This window comes from Balaenoptera ricei, chromosome 15, assembly GCF_028023285.1.
Source record: "Balaenoptera ricei isolate mBalRic1 chromosome 15, mBalRic1.hap2, whole genome shotgun sequence".
In the NCBI taxonomy this organism is placed as follows: Eukaryota; Metazoa; Chordata; class Mammalia; order Artiodactyla; family Balaenopteridae; genus Balaenoptera; species Balaenoptera ricei.
In genome coordinates, this window is record NC_082653.1 from 74,017,293 (window position 1) to 74,038,619 (window position 21,327).

The following is a 21,327-nucleotide window of genomic DNA, read 5'->3' on the forward strand; positions in this document are numbered from 1 at the left end:
CACAGCTTATACAAAAGTTTGGGGGTATGAGAATACAGGGGCCGGGTTGGGCAAGGGAATGGGAAAGAAATACGATTTCACTCTGGGTTTGGTATGGAGGAGCAAGGGGAAGGGTGGGCAGGGGTCGGGGCATCAGGCTGAGAAGCTGCTGCCTCCTCCGGGGTGTGATGGGGAGATATGGAGTCTTCCTAAGCAGGGGAGTGACACTGTCAGATTTGAGTTTGAAAATGACCCCTCTGGATTAGTCAGAATCAGGGGGCTGGCTCAGCCAGGATCCCTAGGTCAAAGCTGAAGGGTAGGCATTTTTAGCAGGTGAAAGAAGTGATTTTGAGCCTGGAGCTCTGGAGAAGGGGTGGGGGCTAAGGCCCAGGAAGGGGAGTGCTCTTGAATTTGAAAGTGCCCAGCTCCGCAGGACCAGCCTGCAGCCTCAGTGAGAACTGATTCAGCTAAACAAAGCCGGGGAGGGGGGACTTGTCGGCTCATTGCCCCTGGGGTAACCATTAATCCTTCCCCGGGGGGAATCCAGGGGCTGGTGCCCTGAGGGGCAGATCCTGGGCAGAATGGAGGAACACACAGAGGCAGGCTCAGCACCAGGGCTGGGGGAACAGAGGGCCCTAATTGACAACACTGCCGACATCCTGGTCATTGCGGCTTATTTCCTGCTGGTCATTGGTGTCGGCTTGTGGGTGAGAAGTTGGGGGATGCTGCTGGGGGCCCGCTTTTGGAGCCTGGGGGAAAAGTCTCGGACAGTCCCGATGTGTGGTAGGGGAAGGATGCCTGGATCTTTGAGGGAGAAACCCGAGGTGGGGGGCAAGTAAGTCTTTTGCTAGCCCCAGGGTGGCCCAGCCCACACTCATGCATGCCTTGTCTGTCCACCTTTGGATTGGACTAGTTGAGGGGTTGGTGGATCTTCATGGGGACAGCATTGTAAATGAGGTCTCTTCTACATAATGGCTGGCTGACCAGAAACCCATATCCAGGGCCCCCAGGAAAGTGCGGCCGAATGCAGCCACACTCAGGCTTGGGGAACCGGACCCTAGGTTAGGGTCTGGGTAGATCTGGGTGCCTGGGAGGAGGCTGGGGGTGCAGGTATGAACCGTCAGGGGAGCCGTGCGCTGGTTAATCTTCAGCCTGAAACAAGGCTGAGGAATGTGTTGAGGAGGCTAATGAGGTCCAAAGATGTGCCCCAAACCCAGGCGTCTCCCCACTCCCGTCCCCCAGTCCATGTGCAGAACCAACAGAGGCACCGTTGGCGGCTACTTCCTGGCGGGACGAAGCATGGCGTGGTGGCCGGTGAGAGAGACTGGGCTGTGGAGCGGGAGGAGGCCTAGAGAAGCAGCCTGGCTCACCCCAACCTCTGGCTACCCAGGTCGGGGCCTCTCTCTTCGCCAGCAACATCGGCAGTGGCCACTTCGTGGGCCTGGCAGGGACGGGCGCGGCAAGCGGCCTGGCTGTGGCTGGATTTGAGTGGAATGTGAGCGCCCCTTTTTGCCAATAACCCCCACCTCCCCGTGGGAACCCCTGGAAGGGTCACACCTGGAGAGGCTCCAGGCGGCAGAGGTGGGGATGTGAGACCAGAGGTGGGACTTCCCAGCTGTGAGGTGGGGCTGGGCTTCGAGGGAGGCTCACGCAGCCAGCTTGGAGGCAGAGGCATGTGGGAGATACCACGTTCAGGGCGGGGGTAGGCCCTGCTCCTGACTCGCTATCGCTATGTGAGCCTGGACCAGCCACGCCCTCTGTGGCCTTGATTTTACTCCTCTCTGGAGTGGGGTGAACAGTCTCAAGGATAGTGAAGTGCTTCTTCTGATGCTCTCTGAATCTGTGGCCTGTGAGGATCACTGGGCTAAATGAAAGCCCCTTGCAGAAGTGGGCAGGAGACGGAGGGTTGGGAAAATCAGGGCTTTGAGCTCAGGGCTTCCTGGAGGAGGAGGCCTCTGAGCTGAGCCTTGAGGGACGGAAGGTTTGGGTGGGTGGAGAGGAGAGGGAAGGCAGAGGTTGGGGGTCAGGCTGAGGGTTCTGTGCTTGGATTCAGGTGTGTGTGGGGGTGGGGGGGAGGACGAGGAGGATAGGGACCATCTTGGGAGGGATGGCCAGGGGTCATGGCCTGGCAGGGCAAGAAGGGCTCTAGTTATGGGCCCAACAAAGTATCAAGACCTTGTCCCTAATGACCAGGGCCCAGGGACATCTGCATCTGTGTCCTCTGGGCCCCTCCTGCAACCTTGCCTTGGAGTAGCACTTTTCACCAAGAGAAGAAGGTTCCTCAGACCCATCAGGGGCGAGGACGCACTCATGGCAGGATCTCCCACAGGGAGTGACCCTCAGCTGTCGCGCTGTGCCCGCAGGCGCTGTTCGTGGTGCTGCTACTTGGCTGGCTCTTCGCGCCCGTGTACCTGACCGCGGGCGTCATTACGATGCCGCAGTACCTGCGCAAGCGCTTTGGCGGCCATCGAATCCGCCTCTACTTGTCCGTGCTCTCGCTTTTTCTGTACATCTTCACCAAGATTTCGGTGCGCATGCGCGGGGAGTTGGTCGGGACCCTGGTAGGGTGGGATCACCCAGTGGAGGTCTCTGGAAAGCCCTGGGCGGGGCGGGACCAAGGAGCAATGACTGTAAGAACCGTGATGGAGGCAGGGCCTGGAAGGAATAGGCTTCTGGGGCGACAACCATAGTGAGAGGTATCTGGGAAGACCAGGGCATCTAAAAACGAGGGAACTTTTGAGGTGTGGCCACATAGGGTCGTGATCTGGGCAGAAAGTGGACCTGGGTCCCCACCCTGGCCCCTGGGTCCTGACCTGCGCGCTTGCTCCTTCCCCCAAGGTGGACATGTTCTCCGGGGCGGTATTCATTCAACAGGCTCTGGGCTGGAACATCTACGCCTCCGTCATCGCGCTTCTGGGCATCACCATGATCTACACTGTGACAGGTGGCAGGTGGCAGGGGCTTAGGGAAGGGAGCGTGGATCTGTGGGCGGGGCTTAGGGGAGTCACCAAAGGAAAGCGGGCTGGAGAAGTTCTTAAGGGTGATGTGATCCAAGCAGGAGAAGGACCTAAATCTTTGGAAAGCCAACTACTCTCCCCCTCCACATTCCTTGGATTTGGTCTGGAAGTTCAGAGATCTGAGCCCGTCCTGGGCCTGGGCAAAAACGAAGATTTAACAGCTCTTGAACACCTGGGAAGGGAGAGCCGACTTGGCCAGACTCCAAAGCTCACCAAACCCAGTGCAGGTTGGAGGATTCTGGGGTGGTGCCCGAGGCCTGACGCTGGAGCAGCGTGGGTGGGGCCTGGTACCAAGGCCGGCTTGAGGAGCCCGGCCCTTCAAATGGGATGAGAATCGGACCTTAGAGAATCACCTCCTCCTATCACACAGAAGAGAAAACTGGGGCTGAGAGGAGGGCCTGTAGCGGAAGTCCTGCACGTGGGCACCTGGCATTAGTGGAGCCTAAAACTCAGCCCCACTGGGCTCACGCAGCCCTGCCTCCTGACGCTGGAGTGCGTGAGCCCAGGGAATGGGCCATCCTTTTGAAATTTGCCCTCCAGGAAAGGGGAACCCTTTTCCAATTCGCACAAAGACACTGTATGTACAGTGTGGCAGCCTGTCTGGGCTCTCTCCACTGACCCAGGCCATTGCAGGAGGGCTGGCAGCGCTGATGTACACGGATACGGTGCAGACCTTCGTCATTCTCGCGGGGGCCTTCGTCCTCATGGGTTACGGTACGGGCTCAGCTGATGGGGGAGGGGCGCAGAGGTCACAGTTCGCAGATCTCTCCACCTGGGAGCAGGGACATCGCGCGTCTGCGGCATGTGGGTCCTAGGAAGGACCTTGTCGCGGGCACCATGTCCCCTAACTGCTTTGCCCTCACAGCCTTCCACGAGGTGGGCGGGTATTCGGGGCTTTTCGACAAATACCTGGGGGCAATGACGTCCCTGACGGTGTCCGAGGATCCGGCGGTGGGCAACATCTCCAGCTCCTGCTATCGACCCCGGCCCGACTCCTACCATCTGCTCCGGGACCCTGTGACGGGGGACCTGCCGTGGCCTGCGCTGCTTCTGGGGCTTACCATCGTCTCAAGCTGGTACTGGTGCAGCGACCAGGTGCGGGGTCAGGGCCTGGGCGGGGAGCTAGGCTGGGGCAGAACTGGAACCGCGGTGGGCGGAGCTGAGATGGGTGGAGCCTGAACCCATCTGGGAAGCCAGGTGGAAGGCGTGGTCCGAGGGGGCGGGAAGCCCGCCAGTTAGAGCTAAACCAGATGGAGCTGGATCCGAGTCAGGGTCTGCGCTTGGAGCTGAATTGCCCGCTTCGATGGGCCAGCCGTGGGGTCTGGATTAGAGCAGCGAGTTGAGGCAGGGCGGGAGGGGCGGGGTACCCGGGACTGGACGCAGGTAGTTGAACGCCCCTCGTCGCAGGTCATAGTGCAGCGCTGCCTGGCTGGGAAAAACCTGACCCACATCAAGGCGGGCTGCATCCTGTGCGGCTACTTGAAGCTGATGCCCATGTTCCTCATGGTCATGCCGGGCATGATCAGCCGCATTCTTTACCCGGGTAACGTCTGCAACCCCGCCCCGACCGAGAGTCCTGTGCCCCATCCATCCCCTTTCTTGTGCAAGGATACAGGTGCCTGTCTCCCATTTCCGTTCCCGTCCTGAGATCTGGGCCACCCAGTCCCACCTCCCACCCGGGGGTCCCATCTCTCCTCCACTGGGATTCCCCGTCCCCACTTCTGGGATCCGAAGTTCCAGACCCGGTGCCGCCCTAGCCGCGTCGTGCCCTTTCCCGCAGACGAAGTGGCGTGCGTGGTGCCAGAGGTGTGTAAGCGCGTGTGTGGCACCGAGGTGGGGTGCTCCAACATCGCCTACCCGCGGCTCGTCGTGAAGCTCATGCCCAACGGTGAGAGCGGGCCCCCGGGTTGCCCCGCTGCCCACAGGCGCCAGTGGGAGGAGTCACCCCTCGCCCAGCCCGCACCCTCCCGGGACCCCCTCGTGGCCCCAGACTCACGGCTCCGTCGGCCCGCAGGTCTGCGCGGACTCATGCTGGCGGTCATGCTGGCCGCGCTCATGTCCTCGCTGGCCTCGATCTTTAACAGCAGCAGCACGCTTTTCACCATGGACATCTACACGCGCCTGCGGCCCCGCGCGGGCGACCGCGAGTTGCTGCTAGTAGGACGGTGGGCCTGGGTTTTCCATCTCCTGCCCCACGAATCAGCCCCGGGTGGGGGCAGGGAGCACGCGTAGGGACAGGGGGAGACGGGGTCCCGGGTGAAACCACCTGATGGCCGTCCACCGCAGGCTCTGGGTGGTGTTCATCGTGGCCGTGTCAGTGGCCTGGCTTCCCGTGGTGCAGGCGGCGCAGGGCGGGCAGCTCTTTGATTACATCCAGTCGGTCTCCAGCTACCTGGCGCCGCCGGTGTCGGCCGTCTTCGTGCTGGCGCTCTTCGTGCCCCGCGTTAATGAGAAGGTGAGTGTGTGTGTTCATTGGGAGCTCGGCGCCGGACTTGGAAACCCGAGGCTGATGCGCTCTCTGGCCCCGCAGGGCGCCTTCTGGGGACTGATCGGGGGCCTGCTGATGGGTCTGGCACGCCTGGTTCCCGAGTTCTCCTTTGGCTCGGGCAGCTGCGTGCGCCCTTCGGCGTGCCCCGCGCTCCTCTGCCGCGTGCACTACCTCTACTTCGCCATCGTGCTCTTCGTCTGCACCGGCCTCCTCACCCTCGTGGTCTCGCTGTGCACACCGCCCATCCCACGCAAGCACGTAAGAGCGGGCCTCTGGACGGGGCACCAAACGTGGGCCGCTGCGGGCCCTCTCCACCAGCAGTCGGCCAGCCTGCTTCCCAGAACTCCCAGTGGGTAGCACCTGAATTTCTATACCGAGGCTTGGTGAGGGCAGGCTGAGAGTCCAGTTTGAAGCTTCATTTGCAAAGCAAGTACAATGTTTTTATTTAAATCACGTTTATTTGAGGTGGTTTGGAGGCGGCTTGAAGAAGACTGTGGGGGAGGTTCAAGCCCCCCAGAGTCTTGGCCTGATTGGTGGCTGAGAGGGACAGAGTACTACCCTGAAAGCCCAAAAAGGGTTTGGTCTTGTGCTGTGGCAAGGCAGGTGCCCCAGGGCAGAGCTGACTTGGGGGAGGACAAAAGAGGTGGGCCCGGAAGGATGGGCAGGACCCCACGGGTGGAGAAGGGGAAGGGCAGCAGGAGGGAACCCTGTGAGCAAACACCCACGGGAAGGAACACTGTTAGCAGGGCTGTAAGACTAAAGTACTACAATCGTGAGTGTAGACAGGGTGATGAAGCAGAGGGCTGAGCAGAGCCAAGAGCTTTAAACACCCAGCTGAGGAGCTCGGGTTTAGCCTGAGGGCAAAGGGCAGCTGTGGAAGGTCATCCTGGAGTGAGCCTGGGCGGGTGTGCAGGCTGGACAGAGGGAGGTGAGGGAGTGCCGGTGTGGATGAGAGACCTCCAGGTTCGGGGTGGGGGAACGGCACTCCCACTTGGTCCCTGCTCCCACCCTTCCCCAGCTCCACCGCCTGGTCTTCAGTCTCCGGTACAGCAAGGAGGAGCGGGAGGACCTGGATGCTGAGGAGCTAGCAGGTCCACCCTCAGCCCCTGTACAGAACGGGCGCCCTGAGCACGCGGTGGAGATGGAGGGTAAGGCACTGCCCGGGGAGCTGGGGTGGGGGAGCTGGGGGAGCCGACTAACTGTACGGCCGCAATTTCTCCCAGAGCCCCCGTCCCCAGCACCAGGCCTGTTGCGCCAGTGCCTGCTCTGGTTCTGTGGAATGAGCAGGGATGGGGCAGGCAGTCCCCCACGCCCTACCCAGGAGGAGATGGCTGCCGCAGCCAGGCGACTGGAGGACATCAGTGAGGACCCAAGCTGGGCCCGTGTCGTCAGCCTCAATGCCCTGCTCATGATGGCTGTGGCCACGTTCCTCTGGGGCTTTTACGCCTGAGGTCAACTGTGTCGGGCGCCATGAGCCACAGCCTTGCAGTGAGTGGGGGTGGGGAGCCTGCAGTGGTGAGAAGGGCCTGGGGCAGGAGAGTGCAGGGGGAAGGCCCTGGTACCCCTTCTCTCTACCTTGTCTCTGCCTGGGGCCCAGTCCATCTGATTGGTAGTCAATTCCTTGGCCAACTGGCCACATTGGTGCCCCTAAGCAAAAATAAAGCTGCCTTTCCCAGGTCCTGCTGTGGCCAAAGTGTCCTTGCTCCAGGCTCCTGTCCTGGGACCTGGGCCTCTGGCCGGGCTGCTCACAAGAGCTTCTTTTCTGGACACAGGAGCCACGTGGCCCTCCACTCATCCACCTCTAGCTGGTGCTTCTCAGTCGTCCAGCCCGCATCCTGCAGTCCTGGGGAGAGGGCATAGGGATACTGCTGGGGAGGAGACTCTGGGCTGACCCCGGGGAGGGGGAAGGAGCAGCACAGGCTGGGTGTACTGCTCAGGTTCCCCTTGCCTCTGCTGGGTAATCTCTGGCATAAAATGAGCCTAAAACCTCATCTGGTTGCAGCAAGAATTCATTGAGCAGCACATGAAAAAGGACCAGAACGGAGTAGGTGCTAAATGAAAGAGCATCAGTCATTTGTGAGCCTTCCCCGCCCCCACCACCATTCTCCAGTGCCAACTGGGATTCCACAGTCTGTCAACTCTGACAGCGCCTCAGAGACCATCCTAACCTCCCCATCCTGCAGACAGGGAAACTGAGGTCCAGACTAGAGATCACAGAGAGAAACCCAGGTCTTCCACCCTCCAGGTGAAGGGGTGGGGATGGGGGTAGACAGGGCCTCTGGGAGAAGGCCTAGGAGCCATGAAGCAGAAGGATATTACCTTTCAAGAACTTTGGAAATAGCTTGTCCAACACTTGGTGGGTCTCCCTGACGATGACGCAGCTCTCTTTCTCAGGACCTGGAGTGGGGTGAAGAACCAGAAGCTCTTGGGTTCCCCAAGCTGAACAGGGTCCTTCCTCTCTCCACCCTACTTTGAGTCAGAAGCAGCCTAGATTGTGAGGCACTTACCAGCCCGTACTCGGTTCCTCAGTCCCTCCAGCTCTCCTGGGAGGGGTCCATCTCCCTGCAGGGCTCCAAGCACCAGTCCGTGAGTGGCAGCCCTTAGAATGGTCTCAGGGCCTGCCATCTGGCTCAGGACAACCTGTACCTGGTCTGGAGAGACCAGGGACAGACTGGTACCAGGGAAGGGCCACCTCCCCGAACACTCTCAGGCCTACCAGCCTGCTTCATCCCTGTCTGGCCCAAAGGCCTTGGTCTGGCATGAAAGGCCATCTCTCACCCTTTCCTTTCCAACTTCATCTCATGTTGCTCCCCAGTGCTCCGGCCAAGTAATTTCCAAAATACAACTTCAGAGCAGCTCCCTGAGGTGGGTTTATTTTGCACGTCTTTAATGGCTAGTGAGAATAAGCAGCTTTTAACACACGACCAGCAGACCAGTAAACTTCAGTACATGCTTCCTCAAGAGGTCACCCCGGGGCTTCCCTGGTGGCGCAGTGGTTGAGAATCTGCCTGCTAATAATGCAGGGGACACGGGTTCGAGCCCTGGTCTGGGAAGATCCCACATGCCACGGAGCAGCTGGGCCCGTGAGCCACAACTACTGAGCCTGCGCGTCTGGAGCCTGTGCCCCGCAACGGGAGGGGCCGCGATAGTGAAAGGCCCGTGCACCGCGATGAAGAGCGGTCCCCGCACCGCGATGAAGAGTGGCCCCCGCTTGCCGCAACTAGAGAAAGCCCTCGCACGAACCGAAGACCCAACACAGCCAAAAATAAATAATAAATAAATAAATAAAAGTAGCTATAAAATTAAAAAAAAAAAAAAAAAAGAAAATAGTGAAACCACTAAAAAAAAAAAAAAAAAAAGAGGTCACCCCGGATAGGGGAGGAAAGTGGTTCCTCAGGGATAACCAAGGGTCTTAATCTTATCTGAGTGTGCTGCAATGTACAAAGTGCTTTTACATCGTCACCTTATTTGATCCTCATAAAAACCCTGCAGCTAATAAGGCAGGTATTGTTAGCGCCATTTTACAGAGTGGTAAGGGAACTTCACTGGGGCATGCAGCTATAATCTGAATGCATCCAATCTTAGTCTAGAGCTTCCTCAGGACACTAGGCAGACTCCAAACTGTCCAGCGCGTGTCCAGGGCTTGGGGCCCTGGGGCTGGAGGAATGAGAGGTTGAGCCCAGGAGGGTGAGTCTGAAGCTGGGGGAACGCAGCACACTTACTCTGTGACTGGTCCCAGCGAAGGAGGTAGGGTTCTTGGTGCCCGTCAACCAGCTTTTGCAGCTCAAAGACACTGAAGGAGAGAAGAGCGTGCAGTGGGGGAGGAGAAGACAAGGCAGCAGTGACCACCCAGTCAACTGCACAGCCACCTCACTGTTAACCCTAACCGTCCTGCACCTCCTTGCCATCTATCCCTCAGCCGTTACCCCTCCCCCGCATCAACCCTTCCTTTCTTCCTGCATCCAACAAATATAAGATCCCTTATATCTACTTCATATTATACACCTGCTGCCCTCAAGCACCCACACTGACGCCCAAGTCTGTTCGGTGGAAATAAAGAACCAGAGAGGTGGGGCTTGGTTGGGGGAGGCCAGTGTATAATCAGAACAGGGAGCCCGTGTGGGGAGGGCGTGACAGTGGTGATGGGTGGGAGACGCTGGGCCACTCACCTGGAAGTCACACGGTGTAGGGGGACCCCCAGGGATAGAGACAGAGATGGCCAGAAACCTGTGGGAAGCTGGAGTCAGGAGGCCCAGGCAGCGGGAGACTAGGAGACATAGGAGACTTGAAACCGAGGGGCTGGCTCACCTGTCCACAGCGGCTCCATCTGATTGGCTGAAGCGGGGCCAAGTACCTCTCCCCGCTGAAGGAAGTGCTTCAGGACCAACCAGAGCCGGCGTTCGTTCAAGGTCTCTATGACAAGGGCCCGGACTGCCCGGTAGTTGGCATAGATGTGGAGGGCAGTGAGGAAGAAGAAGCAGCCAAGGCTTAAGCTGGGGTGACAGAGTGAGGTGGTCAATGGGAGCAGAGGCCCAGTGGGGCGCCTCCTCCCTGCCCTTGATCCCGGCTTACCTAGGGCAATCTGACACCAGGGGAAGCATCAAGAGGCTGACCAGGAGCCCTGCCAGGCTTACCAGCGTCTCCTGGAAAATGGCAGAGGGGATGGGAGCTGGAGGGCTCCCCTCCAGGCCAGAATGAATACCCCTGAGTGCCTTTCACCACACCCCTCCCTGCCCCAGACACTCCCTACACTGATAAGGGTGCCTAGGAAATTTTTAACGTTTTTGGTGAGTGAGCTGTCATTTAAGATACCAGCTGCTTCTCTGCCCAGGTAGGTGCAATGCCCTTGGAATGCCTGTGGAACATGCCTTCTTTGTTTTGCAAGAGTCAAAGTGTAGCCCTACACTCAGGCAAGCAAATGTCCACAGAGTACAACTACTTTATTTGGTGGTTTAAAAAAAAAAAAAAGGGAATTCCCTGGCAGTCCATTGGTTAGGACTCCGCGCTTCCACTGCAGGGGGCATGGGTTCGATCCCTGGTTGGGGAACTAAGATCCTGCAAACCATGCAGCGTGGCCAAAACAAACAAAAAAACCCTGAAAAACAGAAAAACAAAAAAAAGGTCCATCCGCCCAGTAACCAGCAGATACTTTTGCAAAGGAGTCAAGGAACCACCCAGGAAGAAAAGCACAAGATCCAAACTTCCCTTGAGAATCAATATGATCAGACCCCTCTGATGGCCCGACTGAGCTTACCCTAGGGGAGAAGACCCCTGGCCACCGCCCCCCAACTCATCATGAGAGAGGAGGAGTCTGGACTGGTGTCCCTGACTACGGGGTTCCCCGGGAGAGTCGGTTCTGGCGCAGAGGGGGCCTGAGACTGCAGCTCTTCTTACCCAGTCGTCCTGGCAAAGGGGCGGGCCGTGGAAATAAAGGCTGTGGGTGTGACAGTAAACTGGGGATCAGGGGCCTTGGGACCTCCCCTCCCCCAGGTGGGAACAGTCATTTCCAGCAGCCACATCAAGTGGCAGCAAAGCAACATCAGCAGAAAGCAGGGGCCTAGTCTGGGGCTGAGCACGTGCCTCGGTTGCCCCAATGATGTTACTGCCTCCGTGAACTGAGGAAGCCCTGGGGCCTTGGAAAATGCATCCGGGGGTGGAAGGGGCTGGGGGTTACAAAGAGGGCAGGTGAGACAGCAGGCACGGGGCTGGTTGTACTTATTTCCCCTCCCTAACAACCTGTGGAAGTGATAATGGGGAAGAACTCATCCAACCATTTCCGGGTAGAAGGGATGTGCCCAAGGGGACCCAGGGAGACTCAACCATTCGGTGCCTTTTTTCCCCTCATCTGTAGAGTGGCAACAAGGTACACCCCTGCGCAAGACCATTGTAAGGATTTAATGAGTTCATACAAATGAAATAGTTGGCACATGGTTAATGTTTAAAAAACGTTAGCTTGTGTTAATATTATTGAAAGGAGTTAGTCAATTTTTTTTTTTTAATGAAATTCTATTTAACAAAACAATATAAGAGAAGGCCAGAAAGTAGGACTGGAGAGAACAGAGGTTTCTAAATTGCTTCAGTGTCAAAGAAAACCATCACACTTGTGACCACCCTGGGCCTCACTTTCCCCATCTGTAAAAGAGAGATAATAACAGTATCCACCTTAGAGGGTTGGTGTGAGAGGTAAACGATGCAGTGCACATAGGCACTTAGCACCGGGGTACGGAGGGAGGCGATACCTGAAGGGTTCAGCCTAAGGGTGCCTCCACCTCCACTTCAGGCTCCTTTGGTCAGGTGAGGGCTGGGCCGGAAGGGCTTTGCTAAACTGCCCAGCGGAGGCCTCAGCAGTGACTCCGGCCTCCTCACATGCTGAGCACTTTCTGACTTGCCAGGCGCTTTAACACGTGGGGTCTCATGGGGTCAGAACACGCACCTCCCAGGGTGGGGCTCTGCCTAGAGAGGGCGAGGTCCAGGGCAAGGGCTCCCTCTTGGCCTCACGGGCAGCAGGCAAGGGCTGAGATGACCAGCTTGGACTTGTTGCTGCCAGAGCCCGAGCCCGAGCCCGAGCCCTCACACCGACTACCTATCCTAAGAGTCAGAGCAGGGAGAAGCTACATTTGCTCCCGTCTGTCTCCCACCCCGCCCCGCAGGAGCACTCAGGTGCTTCTCTTCATATGCCCAAATCGTGGCTTGGTCTGATGTCTGCCCACCGTCCCGTACATCCGTGCTCCCCCCACCATCCCTGCAATTCTGGCTGCTCACCTGGCTGCCGTCCTTGGCTGACACGTCGGCCATGTTGTTTCTCCGGGCCTGATGCATGGTCAGTGCGGCCCGAGTGGCCCCACCAGCCACGCCCACAATGCACTGGGTGGGGAAAGGGAAGAGTGAAAGTCAGCGTGGCCATAATCTGCTGCAACACAGGAGTTTCTGTGGGTGAGCCAAATAAATGGCTCAAACCAGTTTAAGAGAACTAGGCCTCAGGCCACCCCGCAGCAAAACCCTGAATGCTGTCCTTGGTCTCCTGTTCTCACCCCGCATTTCCACTAGGCCCACCTCCCCTGTCTTGCTCCAGGAGAGAACTGAAGGTCTGCCTGTCACACCACCCTGTGGACCCAGCCCCAAGGATCACTTTCTCCCCGCAAGGTGGAGGCCCACAGACCATTCTTAGCCCAGAAACCTCCCCAGCCTCCAACTTCTGCTTTGGCTGCATCCTCCCCCTTGCAGAGCCAAGTCTGGTTTCCGACTTGGTGCTTACATTCTGCCTGCCTGGAACTAACTCCACTCTCTTCCTGCCCCAGTCGAGGCCTAGCCAAGCCTTCCAGGCCAGTTCAAAACCCACATCAATGGCCCTGACCTCCTAGGGCTCTCCCTCTGAGATGGGAGAGCTCATCGATTAGGGTCACTGACTTCATTCATGTTTATCAAATCTCTTTTAGATGTCAGATACGGATTTAGGTGCTGTGAGAGACTTCAATACAACCCCTGCCCTCGTGAAGCTTATAAATCATCAGATGGTAAACAAATAAACTAGTTGTTACATAGGCAGTGTTTGAAGGTAAGAGGAATGTGGATCAAAATGAGGCTGGAGTGATGGGCGGGGACCTGATCACATAGAACTTACCAAGCCTTGTTAAGGTCTTTATACCAAGAGCAATGGGCACAGGGAAGTGACCGGATTTGATTTCCACTCTAATAAGGACTATGGGGTTGCTCTGAGAAGGACTGAAGAGGGGTGAGAATAGACGCAGGGAGATGACCTAGGAAATAACTGTGCTTTTTCAGCAGCAAGGAACCACCAGGTGACATGGGGATGGAGGCGTGAAAGGACCGGAGAGATTTAAGAGGGCAAATAACAGACATGAATGGAGGTTTAGCTGAGGGTGACAGGTAAAGGGGGAGGAGACGAAGGCATGGATGACAACCAGGCTTCTGGTTGGTGTACCTCGGGGATGGAGGTGCTGGAACTCTAGGGAGGGGCGGGAAGGTGGGGAAGGGGAAGTTCATGGCCCTGTTCGACTCCCTTATTCGACAGATGAAGAGACTGAGGCCCCCAAGGCGGAGCTTAGTGCAGAATTTAGGCAGAGGTCACAATCCTTGGTTTCTCTGTGGTTTCCTGCCCTGGAGGGGGAGGGGGTGCTCATGGCCTTTAGTGCCTGGGCCAGGGAAGCTCAGTGGCCTCCACCACAAAGAACTGTTGGCTCCTAAATATCAGTAGTGCCCAGCAGAGAAACACAAGTGATTTTGAACAGATGGATGGGCCTTTAAGATGGGTCTTAACATATCTTAAGACTCTACTCTGTGCCAGGTTCTTAACCCTGTGGCGAAGACAGGCTGAGCTCTTTACCGAACCTTGCTAGGCCTCAGTTTCCTCATCTGGATGAGGCCAACTTGAAGGAATCATGAGGGTGAGCAGCCTGGCAGAGAAGAGCTTGGATTCACCCCAATCGCCCCTTCAGCCTTGCTGTCCGGTCTGTGCTCTGTCTTGCCACTGGACCTTGACCTGCACTGTTCTTTCTGCTCAGAATGCCCACGCTGTACCTCACATTCATACTTCAGGACCCAGCCCCAGGGAAGACCTTCCTGCATCCCTGGACCAGGCCAGATTTCCTGCTGAACCCTTCTGCAGCCCCCTACACTTCTCATCTGGAATACCTATAGCTATCACTTGATAAATATTTAACTATGTGTGGCTTTTTTTCAAAGATGGGAGGGCCTGTATTCTGTGCCAAACATGCAGTAGGCACCCTAAATATTATACTGAAAGAATGAAAGGTAGCTAGGGAGCTGGTCCCAAGATGTTGACACTGGACCACCCTTACTCTCTTTCAGCTCAGAGCTCCCTCACCAGTCCCGTGGCTCCAGACACTGCCTTAGACTGACTCTCTGAGGCTCTAGAGGCTGTCTGGCTGGAGGAGGATCAGAATACATGGCTGAGTCCCAGAAGAAACATCTGAACTTCTTTACTCTTCTAGAAATGCCTTGAACACTGGGCCCAGGCTGGGATCCCCTGTGGGCCCCAAGTGAGCCCGCACACAGCACCACCAGGGCAGGTATCTTGGGTACAGGGGTGCCCCAGAGGTGGGTACCTTGGCCAGGTTGCTGATGCAGATGGTCATGGTGAAACAGATGGGGAATATGGGAGCCATAATCTCGAGTAACATGGCTACATCATTGAGGATGTCGGCAAAAAGCCTGGGGGAAGGGATAAGAGGTCAGAGGTCAGAGACCTTCATACTAGAAGACTCCCCTCCCCTCGGTTCCAGCCCCTTCTCACCTCCACTGCTTGGCATTACAGTCCATTTTGCTCCTGTGGGGGAGGAGAGATTGGTTTGCAATTTGGATTTAAGGAGAAAACACAGCCTGTGGGCAGTGCAGGCCATTCCTATGCCTTGGTAAGGTCCAAAGGGCTCAGGAAAACCCACACCCCAGCCAGACATCTGTCCCCACACCCTGTCACTGCTGCCTGAAATGCCACCATTAGCTGGGAGGACCTTCAGTGGTCACTCATATTTCCCCCTTACGAACCCATGAGGCACCAAAGGAAAAAACTGATTGTCTTGTGGCTGCTCCCCACCCTCGGGTCCTCCTGGGAGAGAGGCCATCCCTGCGTTCCTCTGCCAACTCCCCTCCTCTTCCTTCTGCTTCATAGAAGGTACCCAGCAAGAAGTCCACATATTCCATAAACAATACAGTGTAAACACTACCTTGCATGTTATAGACAACTAGCCCAGAGAGGGATATGACTTCCCTCGGATCAAATGGGAGTGGGGGGAAAAGGCCGAAAGAGCCAGGCTCTGACATCCAGCCTAGGATATCTCTATTACACGATGCCGCGGATGGTTCCCTCCTCTGCAGGCCGAGTGACACCCTGGCCCTTGCACAAACCCCCAGGGACTACTTCTCCAAGATCCCAGTGGCAGGAGATGCTGCAGCCCCCTGCCCAGCTCAGAATTTGCAGCATTAGCCCTGACCCTTAATTTGAAATCTCCTAGAGGGAAAGGGAGCATTCCTGGATGGGGCATGGGACGCACATGGGGGACTCCTGATGGAACGAATATACGGCAAAGGCAGGACTAGCACACGTGGGCCTGGTCTTGGGCTCTGCCTGATGCCACAGAAAGACCACAGGCTTTAGGTTCAAATCCCATCTCACCAGTTACAAGCTGTGTGTCTTGGTCTGCTTCACATCTGGAAAAGGTAAACATTCAATCCTACTCTACACAGTTATTATAAGGATTAGAGAGGATACACAGAGAGCTGGTGAGGTCCAGTTAGGGTTAGTAATTGCAGCTGGTGTTTACTGAACACTTATTATGTGCTAAGCTCTTTACATAGCTCACTGCACCTCACAAGCACGACTGATGGCAGATACTAACTCACTCCTGAGGTCACCCAGTAGTGACTCAAGGAGGAAGCAGGCAGCACGAGACCCTCAATCCCTTCTAGATAAATGGTGATGTGGATCCCATGTCGGACAGGGATCCTGATGACCTACCCAAGCCCACTCCCCAATCAGCAAAGTCCAACCAAGTATCTAAGCCGCCACAATAGCCTCTGGAGTAAAGGTATTCCTTCTGGGCTAAGCACTGTCCCATCCAAGCTTCCCTTTTAACAAGCCAGCAGAGATGCTCAGAGCCTGTGGCTCCCTGTGTTTTTCCATGATGGGCAGCAGAGGGGCAAATTGGTGCTCTTGAAGGCAGATCTCATCCTGGCAATGGCTCTGTGGCTTCACTGCTTGGTGACCCTGGGCAAGTCACCTGTACTGGGTACTCACTAAAGACTCCTTAGCTCTGATATACCTGCTAAATCTCCCCGCCCCTGGAGACTGGTAGGAAAGAGGGGGAGCTGAAAATACAGCCAGGGCTGAGAAAGACATGACTCCTGTCTAGGGAGAGTGGCTAGAAGTCTGCAGATTGGGAAGAAAAACTCACCCCATCCACCAGGCAAAGATGATGCGGCCCAGCATGCCAGTTGAATCTGGGGGAGAGAGGCATCGGTAAGGAACAAGCAAGAGCCTTGGGGGCTGTAGGGCCTGGCAGACCCTGGCACTGAGATGGCTTTCCACCTTGGATCGCTGCCCTTGGGAGCTCAGTCTGGTACGATAAGTTCTAGATAGACGTAGCTGCATTATGGGGTCAGAAGTGCCTAGACTTAGCAGTCCCTCAGCATGCACCCCAGAGAACTAGGTACCCATGCACACCAAGAGACACGGACCAGAAATATTCTTTGCAGCATTGTTTATAACAGAAAAAAACTGGGAATAATGCAAATGCTCATCAACAGGAGAATGCATAAACAAATTCTGGTACATTTACTCAGGGGCATACTAGACAGCAGTGAAAATCTAATGGACGACAATTACCCACGTCGGCATGGGTGAATCCTAGTATTATCATCCTGCATGAAAAAGTAAGTCATGATGACTACATACAGCACAGTATACTCTTCATAAAGCTCGAAAACGACTGAGACTAAACAATATAGTGTTTGCGTATATATATCTATCCGGTAAAACTATTTTTTTAAAAAGCAGGAAATTCTGTGTGGAAAGTTCAGAGGTTATTGTTGATATTCTAGCTCTTAGGTTGCGCAGTGGGTTCACAGGTGGTCATCAGAGTATAAATAATAAAAAGGATTTGAACTGCAGGTTGGTGACAAGCGAGCTGGGAGTGTGGGGCAGAGGGAGACGCCTCCTCAGACTAGGGAGAGTCAGAGAAGTCTCTGGAATCCACTAGACCATCACTTGCACAAGTGCTTCTTGGCTATCCACTGCCGTGAGGCCTGGGGGGCACCACAGTGAGCCAGAGTCATGGCTCCAGGCTCAAAAGCCAGTGTAAAAGCAGACAGCAGCCACTACGAAAAACACTGATTTAGACCAAGGGTCAGTTAACGGTGGTCTATGGGCTTCTACGCCGTTTTTGTAAATAGTTTTACCGGAACACAGCTGTGCCATTTGTTTCCAGACTGTCTATGGCATTTTTCATAACACAATGGCAAAATCAAGTTGCTGCAAGTGAAACTGTACAGCCTGCAAAGTGTAAAATCTTTACAGTCTGGTCCTTTACAGAAAGTCTGCCGACCACTGATTTAGACCCTACCTTATACTGAGAGTAGTACTCATTAAGCCCAGCAGGGGGATCACAAAGAAGGACTGTTCTAGAATCAAACTGAGAAGGCCTCACACTGCGGGCACGGGGAAGGACAGGCAGAGTGGGCAGAGGACCCTTAGCTTGTTTGAGCTTGAGGGCAGGGACCCTTAAGTGGGGGACTGCACGAAGGAGAACCAGGCTGTGGGCAGGAGGGATGAGAACGTCCCACGACATATAAAAGTGGTGACATGGGCCAGCCTTCCTCCCTCTCCTCTTGCCACGGCGGCCATCCTTGGGCATTGACCCCTTCCAGCTAGACATCTTTACCCAGCCTTGGACTTGAAGGAGACCGCTAAGCACGCTGGCAGAAACCTGAAATACCCGTGTCTTTCAATCGTCACAACAATCCTACGAGCTTGAGGGATCTTCCCCTTTCGAAGATGAAGCAACTGAAGCTCGAAGATTGATAAACGAAAATGGGGCATTTTACAAGAAAATCTGGATTTACAGCTTTCCGAGAAGAACCTGAAGACACAGCAGCACCAGGCCTGCTTCCCCTTACCGCTCCAGTTGGCTGGGGCTGAGCAGCAGCTGCCTCATTCAGAGGCGTGTGTACAACACATTTCCCATCTGGCCTGCTCGGCTTCTCTATTTCTGTCCCCTCTGTCCCTGGAAGTTATACTTCCCAGGGTGGCTTTAGAAGCCTCCTCCCGCTGTCACTCACCCACCCTCTTCCTTTCAAGTACTTTTAATTCTACACAAAATTTTCATTGTTCAAAATTTTTGTATTGGATCATTTTAGTGACTCTGAACGTGGCAATGTTACTTTTACTGGTTGAGAGCTCACAGGGCCAGACTATTTTTCTTCCCTCCGACTGCACAGCCTTCGCCAATCAGGTATGTATGTCCTTCACACAAGAAAGGGGCCTACTCTTATCTTTCATCGGAGGCAGTCTGCAGGGCCCTTGTCAGAAACTGGAGGTTGGCAGTAGGATGCAGTGACATACATCCTCCCTATTATCTGAAAGTCAACACTGGCCACTAGACCAAGAAACTTAATTCCCACCTGCTCCTCTCTGCCTCACTTACAACTGGCCATGCTGTAAGATCTAAAAATTTTGAGTCCTAGTAAGGGATCAACTGTCCATAAATTGTACTCGGCTCCACTCTGAAATCCTAACTGGCCAAAGAGTGGGTGGTTAAGAGCGGGACACAGAAGTCAGTGGGCCTGGGTCCAAATCCTGGCCCTGTGTGACCTTAGGCAAGTTACTAAACCTCTCTGTGCCTCAGCTTCCCCCTCTGAAAAAGGTACTCGTAAAGGCATCTACCTAATATGGCTGCTGCAGAGATTAAGTTACATATTACATGTCAAAATGCCTGGCATACTCTCAGCTGGCAAAATATTGGCTGCTAGTAGTATTACTATTGCTAGTTATGACAATTAACATCATGTTCTATTAAGAGATCTGTAACTAAAAGTGACCACATCAAAAAATTCCAAGGGAGTTTCTTATATAAAGCTCTGCATACAAATTCCCCATGTTTCATGGAAACAAGTTTGTAATATCCTTTCTAATTAAGGGGGTTTCCTTTAATATCAACAACAGGCTTTAAAGTAAGAGGATATTTTCCCACATCTTAAAATGGTCTTATTTTTTTCTTAGTAACTTGCCTGAGCTGAAGACATACATAAGCAACATGTTGGTGATAAGACTAGGGTGCTTAGAAATGACATGGAACTACTGACCCAAGCTCCCACTGCATTCCAAACAATTAACCAATAGAAGAGGAATGGAAAAGATCCAAATTAAGCACAGTGTGGTGGTATGAAAATGTACTCTGGAACTAAACCTCCTGGGTTCACATCCGTGACCCTGGGCAAGTTACCGTTCTGTGCCTCAGTTTTCCCATCTATGAAATGGAGATAATGACAATACCCATCTCAGAACTATTGTGAAAACTGAGTCAGGACGTTTAAAGACCGGTACACGGTAAGTACTGTTCAGGGAACTATTATTATTAAAAGAAGAGACAACTAGGACAAGAGGCACAGATCACCACCACTTCTCCACTGATATGCAGTCTCAGAGAAAGAGCTTCTTTCCAGCAGTGACTCACATTTGGACAGTATGCTCGTCTTAATGGTAAGGGTATAAGCAGGAGCCTCCAGATTCTCCAAAAGGTCCACAGAGGCTCACCAGAGCTGTGGCCAGGCTGATGTCAGGTGTAGAATGAGCCTTACCTTGGGTCTGATTTAAACTGCCACTGGGAACAACAGTGAAAGACAAAGGATGGTGGAGAGAGCCATGGGCCCTCCTGATGTGGACAGTTTCCCTTTTCTTCTCTACTTCACTCTCTAGGTAGCACGGTACCAAACTGTATCTTTTTTCCCCCCCGTTAGTGGTTTTTCAAAAAGCGGTACACATTCAACAGATAGTTACTATAGTTCTTATTCATGGCATCATCTAGTATCCCAGAGGATATAAAATGCTTTTCATCCTTCCCCAAACCTCCTCTCTGCCACTCAGGACCTATTACAAAACTGTTTTTGTCTAGAATTAACTAATTTCCCACACCCAAGGCAGTTGGCAGTTTTATTCAATGTCCAAACTCTTAGGCAGTCCTCCACAGATTAGGAGTAAAGGGGAGGGGACGGTTTACTTAGGGATCTGGGCTCCAGATGATTAAGGGACACTGCCCAGTACGAATGGGGAACGGAGTGCAGCTACCCAGGCTAGTGGGCGGGATGAGGGTGTTCCCGCCATGGGTTACTAGTCAGTCGTCAATAAAGCCAATACAAATCTTTAAAATTTACTCAGTTGAATTTTGTTTTTTAACGGGGTACAAGGCACTCTTCTAGGAAGTGGGGAGGCTTGGCTCCCGGATCTAATCAGACAGGAATGCGTAAATAAACATACTCATCAGAGCCCAGAGCTAGGCGCCAAAACACTGGGAGAAGGGGAAAGGAGGGGCTGGGCTTCCCAGCCGAAGGAAGAAGTGGACAGAGAAATGGCAGAGCTGAGAGGAGCGATCGATGAGACTCCCGGGGTCCAGCTCACCTTTCACGAGCCAGGTGGCCGTGGCAGCTGAAACAGAGGCTTTTGCGTTCCCTACCCCTATGCCCAGCAAGACTGCGTGGGTGGCCAGGGAACCCGAGAGGCTGGAAGCAAAGGCCTGGAGAAGAAAAGAAGTGGGGTGAGGAGTGGGCGCAGGAGCATGGAGGTCTAAGACCTGTTATCAGCTCTCCCGGGTGTGTGGCCTGGGACGTGTCACAGCTCGGCTCTGGGCGTCAGTGTCCAGTCTGTAAGTGGGGAGGGAGAGGTGGCGCGCTGTCTCCCCTGCCCCGGCTACATGTCGCTCCCTTCCCCAGTCGGCCGGGCTGACCTGCACGGAATCCCACAGCTGGTAGGGCAGATAGTCCGGGCTGACGCTATCGGGGAAGCCCTGAGGCAGGAAGACAGCCAGGAGCCGTGAAAGAGGTGGGACGGCCGTGCCGGGAGCCACCCTTTCGCCCCCATCTCGTCCTCCGGGTTTCGCTGTGAAGGCCCCGGAGAACGCCCACCAGCGCCGCCCCCAGGCGTCCCACTGCAGGCTCCCGTCGGCGGCGGCGCGACAGCGCCGGGCCGTCCCGGAGCCGAACTGCTCGGAGCACAGTGGGGCCTCAGTGCTGGCGACATATGCCATCCTGGATTCCTCCCTTTAGTTCCGCGGGAAGAGAAACGTGGCCGGAAGACGCGTCCGGCCCGGCTACGGC

General features: G+C 55.0%; 2 protein-coding genes across 5 annotated transcripts; one reads left to right on the plus strand and one right to left on the minus strand.

Annotated features, from left to right (window-relative positions):
• Positions 1–225: 225 nt before the first annotated feature.
• On the plus strand, positions 226–7,475 carry SLC5A2 (solute carrier family 5 member 2). 2 transcript variants are annotated; one of them, XM_059898301.1, is made up of 14 exons: positions 233–686; positions 1,222–1,293; positions 1,370–1,474; positions 2,343–2,507; positions 2,818–2,923; positions 3,630–3,710; positions 3,862–4,091; positions 4,404–4,539; positions 4,777–4,884; positions 5,011–5,161; positions 5,283–5,451; positions 5,527–5,742; positions 6,503–6,632; positions 6,708–7,475. In XM_059898301.1, exons 1-14 carry the CDS (start codon positions 561–563, stop codon positions 6,932–6,934), a joined length of 2,022 nt encoding a protein of 673 aa, XP_059754284.1. In that variant the 5' UTR covers positions 233–560; the 3' UTR covers positions 6,935–7,475. The 2 variants fall into 2 exon arrangements, with proteins under 2 accessions (XP_059754283.1, XP_059754284.1); XM_059898300.1 differs by having other exon boundaries at positions 226–686; positions 6,503–7,475.
• On the minus strand, positions 5,923–21,304 carry RUSF1 (RUS family member 1). Of its 3 annotated transcripts, XM_059898302.1 has the most exons (13): positions 20,958–21,303; positions 20,633–20,747; positions 16,416–16,461; positions 14,759–14,791; positions 14,571–14,676; positions 12,247–12,348; positions 10,057–10,127; positions 9,793–9,977; positions 9,654–9,711; positions 9,207–9,277; positions 7,992–8,135; positions 7,804–7,881; positions 5,923–7,327 (listed from the first exon to the last, which is right to left on the minus strand). In XM_059898302.1, exons 1-13 carry the CDS (start codon positions 21,255–21,257, stop codon positions 7,230–7,232), a joined length of 1,407 nt encoding a protein of 468 aa, XP_059754285.1. In that variant the 5' UTR covers positions 21,258–21,303; the 3' UTR covers positions 5,923–7,229. The 3 variants fall into 3 exon arrangements, with proteins under 3 accessions (XP_059754285.1, XP_059754287.1, XP_059754288.1); XM_059898304.1 differs by lacking the exon at positions 7,992–8,135; XM_059898305.1 differs by lacking the exons at positions 5,923–7,327; positions 7,804–7,881 and adding an exon at positions 8,263–8,377 and having other exon boundaries at positions 8,012–8,135; positions 20,958–21,304.
• Between the last annotated feature and the right edge of the window lie 23 nt (positions 21,305–21,327).

Bases quoted from the DNA above. Each gene is read 5' to 3' on its own strand.
- SLC5A2 (XM_059898300.1), top strand. From the start codon at position 561: ATGGAGGAACACACAGAGGCAGGCTCAGCACCAGGGCTGGGGGAACAG. The intron at 1,294-1,369 runs GTGAGAGAGACT...CTGGCTACCCAG, and splicing joins GAAGCATGGCGTGGTGGCCG to GTCGGGGCCTCTCTCTTCGC. The intron at 2,508-2,817 runs GTGCGCATGCGC...CCTTCCCCCAAG, and splicing joins ACATCTTCACCAAGATTTCG to GTGGACATGTTCTCCGGGGC.
- RUSF1 (XM_059898302.1), bottom strand. From the start codon at position 21,257: ATGGCATATGTCGCCAGCACTGAGGCCCCACTGTGCTCCGAGCAGTTC. The intron at 9,278-9,653 runs GTGAGTGGCCCA...TCTCTCCTTCAG, and splicing joins CTACACCGTGTGACTTCCAG to TGTCTTTGAGCTGCAAAAGC. The intron at 7,882-7,991 runs GTAAGTGCCTCA...ACCCCACTCCAG, and splicing joins GAGGAACCGAGTACGGGCTG to GTCCTGAGAAAGAGAGCTGC.